The 19,831-nt window shown below is 41.6% G+C and overlaps 1 protein-coding gene across 3 annotated transcripts in view; it reads left to right on the top strand.

Annotated features, from left to right (window-relative positions):
* LOC138978663 (period circadian protein-like) overlaps positions 1-19,831 on the top strand; it is a 50,204-nt gene that overhangs the window by 6,868 nt on the left and 23,505 nt on the right. For all 3 annotated transcript variants that reach the window (XM_070351454.1, XM_070351455.1, XM_070351453.1), the window contains exon 2: positions 2,432-2,605. In XM_070351454.1, coding sequence (XP_070207555.1) covers positions 2,520-2,605 — 86 coding nt within the window. In that variant the 5' untranslated portion in view covers positions 2,432-2,519. The remainder of the gene's footprint in view (positions 1-2,431; positions 2,606-19,831) is intronic.

The raw sequence follows: 19,831 nt of genomic DNA, 5'->3' as shown, positions 1-19,831 counted from the left end.
CCTCTCTTATCCTTGGCACAAAGGGTCAAAAATCCAAAAAATAAGCCCTTAAAAAAACAAGGCCTTATTTTTGAAAATATGCCCATATTTTTGAAAATAAGCCCTTATTTCTAAAATAAGGCCTTATTTTCCATTATTAAGGCCTTAAATCTTTAAGCCCTTAAAAAAATATGGGCATAAAAAAATAAGCCCTTATTTGAAAATAAGGCCTTACGAGAAATAAGGCCTTATTTCTGTAAGGCCTTAATAAAAATAAGGGCATAAAAAAATAAGGCCTTATTTTTTTACCAATCATGAAGCTGAATAGAATTCGGCTGCGCCGCTCATGCGCAGAGATCTCATAAGAAACATGGCGAATTGGGGGTTCAGAGATCGTGATGAATTTTTGAGAAGAATTTGTGCTGAAATTGCAAATTGCGAGAGAATTGGGGTTTTGGCAAGTTTGTGCGCGCTTTCGAATGCGTGAAGCCATGCTGTATCCGCTCGATGTTATGACGGATGTTTTGAACGAGAGGCGAGTTTGTGCGCGCTTTCGAATGTCCGGATGCGCAGTAGCGATGCGCAGAAAAATATGGGCATATTTTTTTAAGGGCTTATGTTTTTATGGGCATATTTTTTTAAGGGCTTATTTTTTTAAGGTCATAACAGAAATAAGGCCTTATTTCAGTAAGGCCTTAACAGAAATAAGGCCTTATTTCATTATGCCCTTATTTCCCTATGGCTGTAAATATTTAAGGCCTTATTTCTAAAATAAGGCCTTATTTATATATATTTTTTTAAGGGCTTATTTTTTTGATTTTTGACCCTTTGTGCCAAGGATACTCTCTCCTCTCCCAACCCTTCCATGATTACCAAATCGATTAATCTTAGGAGCTCGGCAGATTTTTTTTCTCCCGTTAGCCTTCGGCACTAGATGACAGCGTATTGCAGGTGGCATGCAACGTGCGCGCTTCATTGTCACGTTATTGATCTAAATTGGGAAGAATTGTTTTGTTCGCTGTTGTCGGAGCGATTGTCTTGAAAGTGGTCCCTTTTTTTCTGGCGTTGGTTGGCTTGAACTCCTGTTTTCTTTGGTTGCTGCAGAGGAAACCGAATTCTGAGTAAGAATTCTTTTTGTTAGACCACTGAACATGGAATGTTGAGAAAGAATGTCGTTTAATGATTTACGAAGAGTTGCAACTTCTTAGTGGAGGATGTGTTTGAATCTGTGGGTTCAGATCGAGTGGTGTTTGCAGTTTGTTATGGAAGGAAACCTGTGGGTTCAGAGTGGTGTTTGCAGTTTGTTATTGGAAACCTGTGGGTTCAGAGTGGTGTTTGCAGTTTGTTATTGGAAACCTGTGGGTTCAGAGTGGTGTTTGCAGTTTGTTATTGGAAACCTGTGGGTTCAGAGTGGTGTTTGCAGTTTGTTATTGGAAACCTGTGGGTTCAGAGTGGTGTTTGCAGTTTGTTATTGGAAACCTGTGGGTTCAGAGTGGTGTTTGCAGTTTGTTATTGGAAACCTGTGGGTTCAGAGTGGTGTTTGCAGTTTGTTATTGGAAACCTGTGGGTTCAGAGTGGTGTTTGCAGTTTGTTATTGGAAACCTGTGGGTTCAGAGTGGTGTTTGCAGTTTGTTATTGGAAACCTTTCATGACAATTACAGCTACAGTCAAAAAGAAATTGTTGCTGAATTCAACTGTATGCACGTGTAGGGAACTGACGATTATAAGTAGCCTTTGAGATTGATCCATATGTAATAAATGGTTGCTTGGCGGATTTTTGTAAAAATTTTTAATTTTTAATTTATTTTTAATTTTTGCTGTTCCAACTTCTGTTCATTGTCCAGTGTGAGAGCTCACCGCCACGTCCCGCCATCCACGGTTGGCGGATTTAGAATTTAATTTTATCTATAGTCAAAGACAGGTGTACTTTGCATTCACGGGTGTTCTTTTGTGTGTTTTTTTCTGCAACAGACCTATTACAGGTGTATATTTGTGGGGGTTTTCTGCAACAGACCTATTACAGGTGTATATTTGTGGGGGGTTTCTGCAACAGACCTGTTACAGGTGTATTTGTGGGGGTTTTCTGCAACAGACCTATTACAGGTGTATATTTGTGGGGGGTTTCTGCAACAGACCTATTACACTTTACAGGTGTATATTTGTGGGTTTTTTCTGCAACAGACCTATTACAGGTATATATTTGTGGGGTTTTTCTGCAACAGACCTATCACAGGTGTACTTTTTTTCTGCATGAGACCTATGAAAGGAGCACTTTATTTTCTGCAACAGACCTATCACAGGTGTACTTTTTTCCTTTTTTTCCCTGCATGAGACCAGTATAACAGGAGCACGTTATGGTTTTTGTTGTTGCTGCAACAGACCTATCACAGTTGTACTTTGTGTGTGTTTTCTGCAACAGACCCATGACGTGTGTACTCTGTGTGTTTTTCAGTGACGGTGGAGTAACGTGGTGACAGCTAAAAGGTGCACACTGGCAGGACGTGTGACCGTGGCGTACCGCGACTCTCAAGTCGAGCCCAATGGCCAAGGAACAACCTCCGCAGCCGGCCGAGACCTCTAGTAATAAGATCAGCGCAGACTCCAATTATGGTTCCCTAATTACTGAGTAAGTCCATTTTATTTTTTGTCTCGTTAAAGACTTACTTAGCGAAGATTTCGCCAAGTCTTTGTACCGAAAACTCAGTGCGAAAGCTTCGTGCGGCCAGCTTTGCGGAGCCCAAAGTGGACTTAGCGAAGATTTCGCCAGGTCTTTGTACCAAAAACTCAGTGCGAAAACTTCGTGCGGCCAGTTTTGCGGAGCCCAAAGTGGACTTTGCGAAGATTTCGCCAAGTCTTTGTACCGAAAACTCAGTGCGAAAGCTTCATGCGGCCAGCTTTGCGAAGTGTACTTTGCGTAGTCGACCTTGCCCAGTTAAGGACAGGCTTAAGTCACACCTTACACTTACAGTGGAACCCTTCTTGGAAGATTTCTGAAAATCTGAGAAAATCTGGTCTGAAAATGGGGCAGTCTTAAAATGGGAATAAATTTACAGATGTTATGAACAGGTCTGAAAAATATTGTCTTAAAAGTTGAAACAGGGGGTCTTAAAAGGTGGAGTTCCACTGTATTTGTCTAAATGTGACCCTCCACCACGAAATGAGTCGCATGTCACCTCGCGCGGTCTGGCTCTAGGCTTAATATAAGTCCGGGGAGTGTCTGGTAACAGTGTGAGGGTCAACTTAGTCACAGGCTTATAACTCAAACAGTTTTCGCTCTTTTCTAAAACGGTTTTCACCATTGGATAGAGCATAAAAAACTCTTTAGGAAAATGTACAAATATGAACATCAGGCAAAGGTGACATATGCGACTCATACCGTCGTGGAGGGTCACAAATGGTCTCAGCAGAGGCTGGTTGTGTTGTAGAGCGGGTGAACATTGTTGTTGTAATGCTAAAGCTGCTGAGCTGAGGCTGATATGTTGTGGTTATATGTGTGTGCGCATTTGTATTTGACATATATGTGTGTTTTGGTGTTTGCTGATTGTTTAGTAATGTTCATGTTTGTGTAAGTAAAGTTCTGATCATGTTGCTCTTCTGATGTATACATGGAGAATCTGGACGTGTGATTGGATTCTAACACATCATCACATCACCATCGGCTCTTTTTCTTTGGAAGTGTAACTGTAAGAAGAGGCAAAATATATCTTGCACACGGAAAAGATCCTGTAATCCATGTCAGAGTTCGATGGGTTATAGAAACACGAAAATACCCAGTATGTTTCCCCCGAAAGCGGCGTATGGCTGCCTGAATGGCGGGGTAGAAACGGTCATACACTTTAAAAACCACTTGTGCAAAAACATGATTTAACGTGGGAGTTTCAACCCAAGAAGAAGAAGGAGAAGAAGATGTCTTAAGCAACAAACTACACCTGGTACATGTACCATTTTGAGCATTCTGAATGAAGTAATCACGCATATCTGGCCTAGTGTGCCGACGACAAACAATACGATTGGCTGCAAAAGATTCTTACCTGCAAGTAATACCTTCCGGTTAAAACTCAGTTCGCAGATAGACAATAACCTTACAAAGGTTCTACCATTGCAATTATAAATGCAGTCTAGCAGATGCTGTAGCAGAAGTCAGACATCAAAACAGCAAAGAGAATTTTAAGGTATAAAGGCATGCTCTCGTGAATTAAGTCCTATACAACGAGGCAAGGCTGTTAAATACAAGACAAATTGACACAATACAAAACATTTTTTTCAGTTCGTCTTCCCAGCGTTCATCTTTTTCGGCAAAACATGTTCATCCTTCCCTCTCAGTTCCGAAACCTCTTTCTGAAAAAAGGACGAAAGGCATTTTTAGCTAATTTACAGTGTTAATAAAAATGAAATGTGAATTTTTCAGTGTCAGGCGATTTCCGTCAATTCATACGCACATACATTGCGCAATGAACCGACGTCTGCAAACAACAGCGCAGACCCTACTGGGGGTTATCGGAGAGAAAAACAGGTCAGCATAGCAATATAATCGTTATTGTGTTTTCAGCGTGATGATAGAGTCTGATGCTTTGACTCGAACAATCCTAATGCGGCTCGTCTTCGGCTCGCCGTTGTTAGACTTGTCTCGTCAAAACTATCAAGACCCCATTGTTGTGTTGAATACACAATATCTGTAGATCATTCTAGATGATAAATCGCTTGCAGCAAGCTCACAAATAGTTTGAATGTAGACTACAGCGGATGTGTTGCAGATGTGATGTGCAGGTATACTAGTTTGTAATTTCCGGTGAAGAGTGTGGGAATAGACGATTTTCGGAAATAACTCTTTCAGGATTATCAGCGGTCTGGAAGAGTAAAAGCGCACAATATGATACCCTTACTCTTCCGGACCGCTGAAAATCCTGACAGAGTTATTTTTGGAAAACTTCTATTGAAGTTGTATCTTTTTCGAGTGTTCCAAGTGAAAGGTCAAGGTTACATTCCCGGCCAGATGTGTAGGTGAATGTTTTGTTTGTTGGCTGTACTGTCAGAAAATGAGGTGGTATCTTAAAATCATCAGTTAGGGTTTGATAACCTGAAAGGTTGAGCATAATGACCCTCTTCAGGTTGTCTAATTACCCTTTTCTGTTTCAGTGAGATAATCAACATAAACAGGGTGATTTTTTTTTCCCAGTCTGATTTTCATTCAGTGGAACCCCCCTTTTAAGACCCCCATTTTAAGACCCCCTCCTTTTTAAGACCTTGTTTTCTCAGACTTTCTGATCATAACCTCTGTAAAATTACCCCCATTTTAAGACTCCCTCCTTTTTAAGACAACCACAAATTTCTTAGATTTTTGGAGGCCTTAAAAGGGAGATTCCACTGTACATGAATCACCCAACTCCACAACTCCTACATTTAACTTCACATTTGTAAAAAAAAAATAAATAATCGTTTTGACAAAAGAATAATTTTGAGTTGTGTGTCATACATGACATTAAAATAAGCAATACTGTAGCACAGTAGAGCAACAGCAATGTTTGATAAGGCGGCCTTCTCAGTCCCTGGATATCTTTAGATTAAAAAAGAAGCAAGGCCAGGCATTAACCCACACTTGTATGTGAATCAACAAAAACCGTTACACTTGCAGATATTTGTAAGATAGCCTTTGCAGCTGATAACGCAATAAGGGCCATATGTGAGTTGATATCTGTTACTGTTAGCATTATGTAAAGTACCCTGCTATCAGTATCAGTATCGCATTCAAACAGTGTTTTGTTGTACCGTACATGTACTGCGTTTGTGTGCACCATTGTGGAACTCCATGTGTATTTCAGAGCTTTCACATGTTAGCTTTTGCTAATACATGTATACTCATCTGCTGGGCAGTCTAGTCTTCTTCCAAAAGTCAAGGCAATTATTGCGGATGATAATTGTCTGCCTAGTTGCTGAGGAAATCTGGAAACTTGTTGTCGAGCTGAATGTGCTTCGCTGTTGTCAATTTGAGCTTGGGTACATGACAGTCAGAATGTGGTTAATGAGATGAACTTTGCAGATCAGTCGCAGTTATCTCAGTGATTGAGACTTTTCAGAAACTCCCACCACCATTGCTGCCAGTGTGACTAACCGTTTTTTTTTTTATTATGAATGCAGTATATATATTTGTCATCATTTTCACAAGTTTTCATTCACAAACACCTGGGAAATAAATCTCATGTTCCCCATACAATAACTCGAGGTGGTGAATGGGTTTGAGCTTTCAGGTGAAACGTGGATTGTCAAAGTAAAAGCCAATCAGGCTGATTGTTTGATGTGTGGAACCATCGCGGCTTTGGATTTGTGTTTCCGAGGACAACGATTGTAAGCATTCACTCTCAAAGACCCAATCAATGTTGATAATTACCGCGGCGACTCATGGTCAATTTGCAACTTATCTCTGTAATCGCAAAATCCACAACGAAAAGTCATAAACACTTAAAAGAAAAGAAATATGCTCAACACTTTCTGAACTCACAGGTATGATCGCAGCTCTGTACATTTTCAGACTGGAAGAAAAGCGTCAACAAGCTACGTTTGACGTCACATACAAGTTTGACGTGTTATCTCGTGCTACTGTAAAAGAAAAGAAATATGCTCAACACTTACTGAACTCACAGGTATGATCGCAGCTCTGTACATTTTCAGACTGGAAGAAAAGCGTCAACAAGCTATGTTTGACGTCACATACAACTTACAAGTTTGACGTGTTATCTCGTGCTACTGTGACAATGCTTTGTGGCCCGGAGTTGGATTCTAAAAATTCGTCTCCCTGTGGGTTATTGTGCATTTTGTTGCACAACCAAAATAATGACAAAAACGATGTTTGGTGGCTTGTTGTCAGACCAGCATTTTGTTGTTGGTCCTCGGGGAGCATATCGCCTTTTGTCTCATATTTATCAACCGCGGCCTTCGGCCTTGGTCGATAAAGATGAAACAAAAGACGATATGGTCCCCTTGGACCAACAAAAAAGCTGGTCTGTCAACAAGCCACCAAAAATCTTAATAATATCTACTTGGGCTGATGTGTTTGTTGTTTGTGACACTACTGGGGATTCTCCGTCTTTTGTGTTGGATCTTAGGAGATGTGCTTTTTTTCAGACAGCCTTTAATGGCATTTTCTGATGCAGATTGAGGGAAGTTGTAATTCTTTTCACGATCGCGGGAACTTTCAGATTGGTAACTTTGTTTCAACTTTTAATGGACTTTGTATAGGGAACAGAATGTTTACTAATTAAGTGCAACATTTTCTTGGCTTTTGGCTTGCTTTGTTGCAAATTGCTGAGAACAGGTCGACCTGTGTCGGTAGTTAGACAGGTTTTTGTCAGCCATGCCGTACTAGTCTCGGTGAAGACTGATATAGTGTGTTGAGTTTGATCTTTTAGATTGACATATTCGCTGATTGTGTTCATATCGCTGTCAGGAACCGGTTGAATGTTTTGCTGTCATTGGGAATTTTAAGCCAGAAAGTCATTGAGGTGAACGTGCGTGATACTGATAGTCTCGTAAGCCTGCCTGGAGCTCTGAGATTTGATTTTCAGTCACATGGCACCAGCACTTAGCGTAATGGCCGGGTCACACTGATGAACACATCAAATAGTTGGGGCTACCACCCCCGCAGGAAAAAAGTCTCTCTACTTTTCATGGAGATCAGTTCTTGAATTTTTCTGTGACCAAGAAAAATTGAGAGTAAGGAAAAAAAAAAGGTGTGGGTGGGAGCTGGGGGTGTTCAGGATTTGAACGAGGCAACCTACAGTACATAATATGTGTATAGATATGGTGCTAAAAGCTACCACGATAATGGTCTCATTAGGGGTCTGTCTGTTTCCTGCTCTTTTTCAACTTCTTAATAAAACTGAATTATACAATGCTGGTTTCATTTAAGCTCCAATATACTCGGCAACCTGCATAAGAAGTTTTATCAATGTTGAAGATGTGCGACATCAATAGATATGCTCTAAGAAGGGGTCAAAGTCATGCCCATTTTTGTTGTAAATTTTGTTACAAAATTTACCTTAAAATAATGGTGGTCAATCACAACATTAATGAATTGCACAAATGAAACAATGTTTCTGTGGTTCACAGGATTGGTGTTTTTTACCCCCACCTCTTATTACTCAGGTGTTATTTATAGGCGAAAACGCAATAAGAGTGAGTTCCTGTCTAGATAAGCTTTAGCCTACAGCTGTTTTCAAGTTGCGCAATATAAATCGGGCACCTGGGTGATATTTTGGTGTTTGTAGACTTTGCAAGGCTCACCATCTCACAAATCAGGTCAGGCTTTTGCATTGGACTAAAACCATCCCTCTAATTGGAAACTTACCAGAAATCAACACCATGGCTGCTTTCAGAGCCGAGAGGGATTTTTTGATGAAATATTTTCTTAACAGACACAGTCTGTGCAATTCATTTAACAAAAAACTCTCACTGTGCGCAAGAAGCAGTCAGGATGTTTAATTTTGGTATGAGTCGAAGAGGAGGGGTGGTTTCATCCCATGTGAAAGACTGGCCAGATCTGAGGTGGTGGTGATCAAGCTGAATCATCCCATGTGACAGACTCAGGCCAGATCTGAGGTGGTGGTGATCAAGCTGAATCATCCCATGTGAAAGTCTGGCCAGATCTGAGGTGGTGGTGATCAAGCTGAATCATCCCATGTGAAAGTCTGGCCAGATCTGAGGTGGTGGTGATCAAGCTGAATCATCCCATGTGAAAGTCTGGCCAGATCTGAGGTGGTAGTGATCAAGCTAAATCATCCCATGTGACAGACTGGCCAGATCTGAGGTGGTGGTGATCAAGCTGAATCATCCCATGTGAAAGTCTGGCCAGATCTGAGGTGGTAGTGATCAAGCTAAATCATCCCATGTGACAGACTGGCCAGATCTGAGGTGGTGGTGATCAAGCTGAATCATCCCATGTGAAAGTCTGGCCAGATCTGAGGTGGTGGTGATCAAGCTGAATCATCCCATGTGACAGACTGGCCAGATCTGAGGTGGTGGTGATCAAGCTGAATCATCCCATGTGAATTTAGTCTGGCCAGATCTGAGGTGGTGGTGATCAAGCTGAATCATCCCATGTGAAAGACTGGTCAGATCTGAGGTGGTGGTGATCAAGCTGAATCATCCCATGTGAAAGACTGGCCAGATCTGAGGTGGTGGTGATCAAGCTGAATCATCCCATGTGACAGACTGGCCAGATCTGAGGTGGTGGTGATCAAGCTGAATCATCCCATGTGAAAGACTGGCCAGATCTGAGGTCTCGGTGATCAAGCTGAATCATCCCATGTAAAAGTCTGGCCAGATCTGAGGTGGTGGTGATCAAGCTGAATCATCCCATGTGACAGACTGGCCAGATCTGAGATGGTGGTGATCAAGCTGATTCATCCCATGTGAAAGTCTGGCCAGATCTGAGATGGTGGTGATCAAGCTGAATCGTTGACATAAAGTTCAGAAATCTTGTTGCTCCAGGTCATCACAGGAACAGTGCTACAGTAGAACCCCTCTCTAGCGACCTTGAAAATGTTGACAAAAATCGGTCCTTATGGAGGGGGGTCCTTACAGAGGGAGGGGGCGGGGCCACAAAGAAAGTCACCTCAGATTTTCTTAAAAAAAGAAAACAGAGAAGTTTGAGTTGCTGACGACCGTTTCCTCAAGCAAACTGCTTCGATTTCATGTTTGACATTGTCGATGGTGTCCACCAGTTCTGGTGCATGTTTCAATGCAAAAAGAGTTAGTTTCTGAGCAAGCATTTCTTTACAGCAGTCCCTGCAATGATGAAGGCCCTCCGAGAAAGAGAGTGAAAAATCGGCCACCGTTCTCAGCATCGCGTATCTGTGTGTAACCTCTTTCATTGACAAGATACTCTTGTTTCCCTGCAGCCTTGACCAGTGAGTCGGTTACCTAATCTGTGAACCCTTCAGTTGTGTTGCTTTGTCAAAAGTTAGACACAGTCAACTAGTTTTGCTCTGAGTGAACAGTGCAGCTGGCCTCAATTAGCCGGTGACACCTCTCTGGCCACAGCACCAAACAGTACATGGCTGGGGGGAGAGAGAGAGAGAGAGAGAGAGAGAGGGGGGGGGGGTAGCTGGCTAAACTCAGTGGGGTGTCCGGTGTCACTGAAGTCAGCAGGAAGAGCATTGGAGAGAAATAGAGAGGTGTACTCTTCCAAACATCAGTTGTCAGCGCTTAGGGTAGTCAGTGAGGGAGAGTGAGAGCGGTTTGTGTACAGTCCGACTGAAGAGTGAAAAGTCACTGCCACAAGATCGGCATGCAGTCAATAAAGCCAGACAAGAAGAATGATTATGACATGCGGCTCTATCTGCTGGTTTTTTTATTCAAACGGGTTTTCAACGCTTATTCTCACAAAGCATCTGCACACCTGCCTCTGCCTCTGTGCTGTGTTTGTGTGGCTGCTTTTGTATGATGTCAGTGCATGGTGAGTGCGTTCACTGCCTTGTCACCACTTCCCCACCTTTTTCAGAATGTTTTCTTGGAGTTGGATAATTCTTTGAATTTGCGATTTTCCAACATCAAGACTTTTTGCAATCGCGATGGCAGTTTCTCCCTTTTTGTGTCTGTTCACAACATTCACTCGATTCTCGAGAGTTAAATATTTTATTTTCTTTGTAGACGCCATGTCGATCTCCACTGCTCTTCTGTCCAAAGACTGTCTATTCTGACTGAATTGAACGGTGTGTGTTGGTCACGTGAGTTTGTTTTCTCGATGATTGGTTTGTGATGTTTACTCAGCCCACCCAACCATCACACCTCTCAGCGGTTAATTAGTGCCTTTGCTTACGCAAGACGGTTATAACTGGTTATAACCGGTTTGTCAGTGATGCGTTACGCTGACTGAGTCTTGGCTTTGTCTGACAAAGTCGTTACACAAGCTGTTAGGTCGGTCCTTAGACGTTAGAGCGGGGTGGTCGCTACACTGGTGACAACTATATAAGGAAACACATCGGTTAAAAAAAAAAGGGTCGTTGTGGCGGGGTAGTCCTTAGAGAGGGGGGTCGTTGTGAGGGGTTCTACTGTACTACATTATCAGTTGTATAACAACAGAAACAGCACTTAGTCACAAAAGATTTTTTAATGTGTTATTACTTCAGAAGAGAACTATATTACAGTGAAACCCTCTTTTAAGACCTCTAAAAATCTGAGAAAACAAGGTCTTAAAAAGGAGGGAGTCTTAAAATGGGGGTAGTTTTACAGAGGTTATGAACAGAAAGTCTGAGAAAACAAGGTCTTAAAAAGGAGGGAGTCTTAAAGCCATATGTACTCGATGACTATACACGCTAATTGCTTTACCAACAGCTGGAGACATGCTAAATTAAGTTCCCTGCAAGATATTGTGGTCTAGGACCCCTTAAATGTTGAGATATTTGAATTTTTATTTTGATCTAGATCGTCCTATTTATAGATTTGCCAACAGAGGGAACGTTGACGCAAGGGAAATAACTCCGCGTCTTTGTTGACATCCTCACTTTTTCAGAGGCTAGAACAAGCTGTAATGCATGTATATGGTCCGCGCATGGCGACATATCGTCATTACGTGGTCTTATGGTGCGTTTGACATCGATTATCACTGGGCAAACTACACTTTGTAAACACGGGAGCGCGTACATATGCCTTTAAGTTGGGGGTACATGTACAGAGGTTATGAACAGAAAGTCTGAGAAAACAAGGTCTTAAAAAGGAGGGAGTCTTAAAATGGGGGTAGTTTTACAGACGCTATGAACAGAAAGTGTGAGACAACAAGGTCTTAAAAAGGAGGGAGTCTTAAAATGGGGGTAGTTTTACAGACGCTATGAACAGAAAGTGTGAGAAAACAAGGTCTTAAAAAGGAGGGAGTCTTAAAATGGGGGTAGTTTTACACAGGTTATTAACAGAAAATCTTTGAAAACAAGGTCTTAAAAAGGAGGTAATCTTAAAATGGGGGTTCTTTTACAGAGGTTATTAACAGAAAATCTTAGAAAACAATGTCTTAAAAAGGAGGTAATCTTAAAATGGGGGTAGTTTTACAGAGGTTATGAACAGAAAGTCTGAGAAAACAAGGTCTTAAAAAGGAGGGAGTCTTAAGTTGGGGGGTCTTAAAAGGGGGGTTCCACTGTATAACAGTCTGCCTGACAGTATTATCTCAAATTGTGAAAATAAAGGATGCTGTGGGTCTTATAATACTGATGGTTGCCCTTATACCTGTTGTATTAAAGGTCTTTTAGTGGATTTTGTTAATTCACCCCCACAATCTTTCCTGCTATGTTAGCACAGTTGAACCCCCCTTTTAAGACACCCCCCCTTTAAGACACCCCCCCTGCACCACCACCCCTGGTTAAACCGGCACGGTTGGCCTAGTGGTAAGGCGTCCGCCCCGTGATCGGGAGGTCGTGGGTTCGAACCCCGGTTGGGTCATACCTAAGACTTTAAAATTGGCAATATAGTGGCTGCTCCGCCTGGCGTCAGTGGCATTATGGGGTTAGTGCTAGGACTGGTTGGTGAATAATGTGACTGGGTGAGACATGAAGCCTGTGCTGCGACTTCTGTCTTGTGTGTGGCGCACGTTATATGTCAAAGCAGCACCGCCCTGATATGGCCCTTCGTGGTCGGCTGGACGTTAAGCAAACAAACAAACAAACAAAAAAACCTGGTTAAGACTATTGTTGTGGTAGGAGACAGAATTTCTCACATTTTCTGTTCATAACCTCTGAAAATTGACTTCCATTTTTAGACTCTTTCCTGTTTGAGGCCTCAGATATTGTCAGATTTGTGAAGGTCTTTGAGGGGGATTCCACTGTGAACACCATTCCAGTATTGTCCTTGTAATACACCATTCCCGTATTGTCCTTGTAATACACCATTTCAGTATTGTCCTTGTAATACACCATTCCAGTATTGTCCTTGTAATACACCATTCCCGTATTGTCCTTGTAATACACCATTTCAGTATTGTCCTTGTAATACACCATTCCTGTATTGTCCTTGTAATACACCATTCCAGTATTGTCCTTGTAATACACCATTCCAGTATTGTCCTTGTAATACACCATTCCCGTATTGTCCTTTCCCATCTTACTTCCTGGGGTTAATTACCATACCGCTGTAGCCAGAGAACAATGTTGAATGTTAACAGTGTGCACGTTAAAGATCCCACGATTGACAAAAGGGTCTTTCCTTGCAAAATTGTATAGGCATAGATACAAATGTCCACCAAATACCCGTGTGACTTGGAATAATAGGCCGTGAAAAGTAAATATTCGCCTTAATTGGCTTGAGATTTACTGGCCGATGTCAATGCGTGATATATTGAGTAAAAAATTCCATCTCACACGGCAGAAATTAATATGTAAAGCGCTTAGAGAACGTCAAGCGCTATATAAATCGCCCCATACATATACATACATAATTATAAGGCCAAAAAAATTAAAATAGTCTGTTTACGGTAACATAGGCAAAAACAATAGGGTCGGGGTATAGTAGGTCGGGATTATTTTTTTTTATTTTTTTTTTTGTTCTAAAAAAAACCATGATTATTTTTAAGTTATTTTGCCAAAAAACAAAGACTTTTTCTATTTATTTATTTATTTTTTTATTTAATTTTTTTTTCTCTAGGGTCTTGTATACTATCTGTAACAATTCTCAACCGACACTAAAAGCCCAATGTTGATAAAAGATAATAACTTTACTGTGCTTTTAATATTGTTTTTACTTTATTATTAATTTTTTTTTTTTACATATATATTACATCTGTATTAATAAAAAAAAAACTCAGGTCATTGTCAATCAAAGTTCCAAGATACTTACCAAGAAAACAAAACATAACCACAGGCAGCAAATTACGCAGTTCAGTACCCTTTTTAGGGTCTTCTCTGAAACCTCACCTGAACTTACACAGATAATTGCCTCACCAGATGATTATTTTTTATATATACATTCAGAATGTGGCTCTTTGTCCACAAGTGGTTTCTCTGTTAAGTGAACAGGGTTATAAATTAGGTGTAACTGTAAGACAATCTCCTTATTAAATCCTACCAAACCTTTGATTATTTTGAAATGATTGAATTTGTCCCCTCCCGGCTTTGATCACAGAGCGGCAAAGGTGACCTCTGCGACTTTGGCTATATTGGTTGCGCAAACTGAAGGTGATGTTACTTGTTACACAAATGGATTCTCAGTTAGAAAACCGCCGCCGCAGGCCAAACCAAAGCCCCGGTAACTGGGAATCATGTTTATCTATGAAATGCTAGAATGATTGGATTGCTAGAATGATTGGATTCTGCTATTACACCTACTTCAAACGCTCAAAGCAACAGACGGCAGTCGATTTAGCGAATTGACCAGAGAGATGAGGCTCTCGCGCGCACAACCACAGTCCATTTAGCGAATTGACCAGAGAGATGAGGCTCTCGCGCGCACAACCGCAGTAAGCGTTTAGATCAAGAGGGGTGTGTTTATATCTCATTGGTTCCCTTTGGGTGTAATGTTGACAGCTACGTCATTTTTAACTCATTATGTCGGCGGAGGTGATTCTGACAAAAGGATTAGGAAGGCAATAGCCGAACAACTCAGACGTTGATTTTCTGGCTCATCGAAGCTGTGTTTCTTCTTGAATTGGTCAGTTGTTCTGAAAACCACAACATCTCTTGGGAGTTGGATTCTCTTCATTATCCCCTTGTCTTGTTTCTACAGAATCATTACTGGCTTTAGCAGTCCATGATACATCTGTGTCTTTGTGTTTTTGATGCTCTGGTGTTTGGCCATTGCGTGAGGGACAAGTGCTGGAAGCCTTGTCTTTATTGGAACATACACATTCTGGTGGCAATTGGATCTACTGTAAGCTGCACATCAGGATTTGAAAAAGAAAACCACTTGTGAATCTTATTACCGCCCTCCAAAAAAATACGACTTTTTTGTGTGGTTATGAAATATTGGTGTACTTGCAAAAAAACAGCCTGCGTAGGAGCTAACAAACCGCAATAACAAAACGAACAGTATCTCTAAAACAGCGTTCTAGCATCACCAAACTGGCGGCCGGTCCTATGAAGAATTTGGTGATGGAGCCAACTGCTGTGTTCGTGGTAATGAAAGATTCTGCAGATTTGTGTGCGCAATTAATGACATTTTTCATCCTGAACACGGGATAGAGCTGCTGGAATAGCAGTCTATTATATATTCACCTACAGCTCACAAGGTACCAGAAACAAGACACTAACTCAGAGGTACCATCGGGAAAAGAGCAAATACTCAGTGGCAGACGAAAGAGACTACACTTAAAACTTCAGCTAGGTGCCAGTTGGTGCTTTTCAGGCACCCAAGGCTTATCTTTCATTTTCAAGTCATTTCATTTCTGCTGTTACGTCCAAGATTTTCTGAAAATTTTCTCTCTCTGTGAGTCGGTGTCAGTCAGCTCTGGAGAAATCTCTTTACAAACGTGATCTCAAAAGTGAAGTATTAGGTCGTGGTAATTCAGCAGATTTTGGGAACTCGCAGTCAGTGGCTGAATCAGTTGATACGACAAACAAATGGGAGACCGCAGCCCTTTAACCACCTCGAATGTAGACTCTGGAGAATCGACGGCACACGACAAGGATTCTTCTACGGAAAACAATATATGGTAATGTATTTCATTATTTTGTGCGAATTGCATTTTTATTTGACTTGTTAATTTTATGTCAAGCATGTCGTTTCGTTACACTATACAGTTCGGGGATATAGCTCAGTCTGTAGCGGCGAAGTCCTTGAAACCATTTGTAGCATGGGTTAAACCTCTTTTTTTGGCAAGAGGTTGGCGACATCTTTGAAACCAATTTTAGCATGGGTTAGACCTCTTTTTTCGGCAAGAGGTTTCTTTCCCAGAGTCAATTTTGTGCAGACTCTCCTCGGTGTCAGAAGACCCCCATGTGCACGCATGCCCAGGGTAAAGATCCCACGTTCACGGCAAAAGTCTCAGGGCGTGGAAACACGAGCGCAAGGCATTTCAGAAAAAAATTGGTTGGCGCCGTACTGAATGGGAGATCGCTTTGCCCAGTGTGAAATCAGCCCGAATTTCTTTCATTTTTCATTTCATTTTCATTACTTTATTGTCGCTTCGGGTCGCTTCCTCCCAGTGGAAAGCTAGCAGCAACGGAGTCGCGCTACCCAGGTGTCTGCGTGTTTAGGTGTATTCAGCCACCTGCACTTATGGCAGAATGACCAAGGTCTTTTACGTGCCATTGTGATGACACGGGGGTGGGACATGGCTTCCGTCTCTGGATCTGCACATAAAGTTGACCCGTGTCCGTCCCGGCCCGAATTCGAACCTGCGACCTTTCGATCACAAGTCCAGTGCTCTACCAACTGAGCTACCGGGCCCCGGTAGTAACCTTGCAGTATGTTATGATTCCTTATCCTTATTCTTATCCTTCTTGTAGCTGCTTCATTTCCCTGTCACAACAAGCTCTCCGGCTTTTGATTTCATGCTTGTACATCAAAAATGTCACGTTCAGCTTAGCATTTGCTGTTTGGCTCGCTTACCTGATGTGCGACTCCTTGGTAGCTGAATAGCTGTTGGCATCTGACATGCCCGTCTCTTTTTTGTTCAAGCCAACAAAGCTCATGCACCACTGTTGCCTGGCTTGGTCAAACATGCAGCTGAAACCAACACTTGGAAAAGAAAGGGGAAAGGCAAAGTTGGTACAGGGAAACTGAAAGTATTTTTGGGCTCCTGGCACAGGACTTATTGCAGAGTGAACTATGGCTGGCTATATTCTCCAGAAATGTTGTACATCAAGTCCTGTTCCTGCAAGGGAAGAATATAGCATGTTTGCCCCATGTTATCAGGAAAATTGTACACATTGTACCACGTTTAAACAAGGAGTATAAGTAAAGTTTGCCCAAGTTGAACAGGGAAAGTTAGTTTAATATTGTGTTTACTTGATCATGTCCTTTTGCCAGTTGGGAAATGTTTTGATGAGGACATTTTTACTGTACTACATGGTTAAATGTAATTTTCTATGGTGACTGATGAAGCAATACCTGTCTTAATGGGCCCCCTCTGTGGTATATGGATGCCTTTTGTTCTTCCTTACAGGGATGTCGTGCCCTGGTAATTGTACAAATTTATACAAAATGAATACAAGGGACTTTTTTCCAGTTCGGTCACCTTGTGGAACAGATAGTCTGCCATAGTTTTCTGCTCATTATGTGCATGTTAAGGCTGCAGAGGGAGTGGTTGTCTGGGCCATTTTGGTGCACAATGCATTCTGTCATCCCAAGGGGGGGGGGGGGGGGGGGGGGGGGGCAATGGATTCCCTTGCCAAGGCTTCCTGTCATTCCCTCCTCTTTCCCTCTCTCTCCTCCCCCCCCTTCCTCCTCTTTCTGTTTTTTAGAGGTGACCCATTGACCACTGAAGGTCTTTGGTCAAAGGTGTATTTCTGTCCCAGCCAGGAATGGTGGTTGAGTTGTCACTTGTTGCCACGGTGTTGAGGAGGATGATGACATTTGTGGCATTTTTATATTTAGTCAAGTTTTGACTAAATATTTTAACATCGAGGGGGAATCGAAACGAGGGTCGTGGTGTATGTGTGTGTGTATGTGTGTGTGTGTGTGTGTGTGTGCGTGCGTGTAGAGCGATTCAGACCAAACTACTGGACCGATCTTTATGAAATTTGACATGAGAGTTCCTGGGATTGATATCCCCATACGTTTTTTTCATTTTTTTGATAAATGTCTTTGATGACGTCATATCCGGCTTTTCGTGAAAGTTGAGGCGGCACTGTCACGCCCTCATTTTTCAACCAAATTGGTTCAAATTTTGGTCAAGTAATCTTCGACGAAGCCCGGGGTTCGGTATTGCATTTCAGCTTGGTGGCTTAAAAATTAATTAATGACTTTGGTCATTAAAAATCGGAAAATTGTAAAAAAAAATAAAAATTTATAAAACGATCCAAATTTACGTTTATCTTATTCTCCATCATTTGCTGATTCCAAAAACATATAAATATGTTATATTCGGATTAAAAACAAGCTCTGAAAATTAAATATATAAAAATTATTATCAAAATTTTTTTTTTGAAATCAATTTAAAAACACTTTCATCTTATTCCTTGTCGGTTCCTGATTCCAAAAATATATAGATATGATATGTTTGGATTAAAAACACGCTCAGAAAGTTAAAACGAAGAGAGGTACAGAAAAGCGTGCTATCCTTCTCAGCGCAACGAATACCCCGCTCTTCTTGTCAATTCCACGTGCACTGCCTTTGCCACGGGCGGTGGAGTGACGATGCTACGAGTATACGGTCTTGCTGCGTTGCGTTGCGTTCAGTTTCATTCTGTGAGTTCGACAGCTACTTGACTAAATATTGTATTTTCGCCTTACGCGACTTGTTTGTTGTTGTGTACAGTATTTCCTGCAATGAAAAGACACTTGGGAACCAGCGAATGTGTCCCTACATACATTGCAGGTGGTCTCGCGTATAACCCTTTTCCCCTCAGAGCGCCCAATACGGCCTGCTCAAGTGCACCCGCTTGCAGATCCCTAAACACCCGGTGTACACAATGCTACCTATCAAGCATGTCATGTTTCCATTTGTACAAGCAGGGTTAACACCTTTCCGGATCTAGCAGGAAATCCGTTTTTTGACAACTTTTAAAACCAAAAAATCCGGTTTCCTAAAGTAAACCTTTTTTAAAAAATACTCTTTTTTTTGTGTATAGTTTGGATGGTTGATGGCAAAATGTGTATTACTTTATAATTTATTAACATACATTTTGGTACCAGGAGAGGCTGTCCTTTGCCCCTGCCGCCATGGACCCTGTCCTTTCAGTTTTTTTGGTTTTTTTGGTGGTGTTAGCCCTGTACAAGCTTCCTGCGATGTTTAAGAATTTATAATTTCAGAAAGCTCTTAGAAATTACTTTGCTACAATTTGTTTTGGGATTTAAGCTGACAGTGTTACATCTCTGCATGGTCAGAATGCTGGCATTTTCTCAGCCCATACAAAACAACAACTGAAACTCAAGTGCCAGTTTCTCTTCACACTAGTACACACGTGCTTCAGGGCCTTACAGAAAATTGATGGAAATATGATATCTGGACAGGTTATGGAGAAGACGGAAAAAGTGTGATTGCAGTCACCACCCCCGCGTGTTAGGGGGAAGAATTTACCCAATGCTCCCCAGCATGTCGTAAGAGGCGACTAACGGATTCTGTTTCTCCTTTTACCCTTGTTAAGTGTTTCTTGTATAGAATATAGTCAATTTTTGTAAAGATTTTAGTCAAGCAGTATGTAAGAAATGTTAAGTCCTTTGTACTGGAAACTTGCATTCTCCCAGTAAGGTCATATATTGTACTACGTTGCAAGCCCCTGGAGCAATTTTTTGATTAGTGATTTTGTGAACAAGAAACAATTAACAAGTGGCTCTATCCCATCCCCCCCACCCCCCCCCCCCCCCCCCCCCCCCCTTACCCGTCGCGATATAACTTTCGTGGTTGAAAACGACGTTAAACACCAAATAAAGAAAGAAAGAAAGAAAGTACATTTCTTGGACTGACAGACGCACACAATTTAGTTTAATTTTGCCTGATGGCATTATTAAGTGATTGAAAAAGATCAGCCTAATTAGGAGGAGAGCGCTGTTTGGAGAATTAGTGTTTTCTTATCTGCTTGTAGATAGCTGGCAAAGTTTGTAATTGGTCGAGCCGTACCTACAGGCGTAAGAAGTTAAACAGCTTTTTTTAAGCCTTTCAGTATTAGATGCATTGACTAGTAGGGTCATCTCTCTCTCTCACTCTCTCTCTCTCTCTCTCTCTCTCTCTCTCTCTCTCTCTCTCCTCTCCCTCTCTCCTTCTCTCCCTCTCTCTCCT

The sequence above is a fragment of the Littorina saxatilis genome, linkage group LG10 (assembly GCF_037325665.1).
Source record: "Littorina saxatilis isolate snail1 linkage group LG10, US_GU_Lsax_2.0, whole genome shotgun sequence".
In the NCBI taxonomy this organism is placed as follows: Eukaryota; Metazoa; Mollusca; class Gastropoda; order Littorinimorpha; family Littorinidae; genus Littorina; species Littorina saxatilis.
This window is presented reverse-complemented; position numbering and strand designations above follow the sequence as displayed.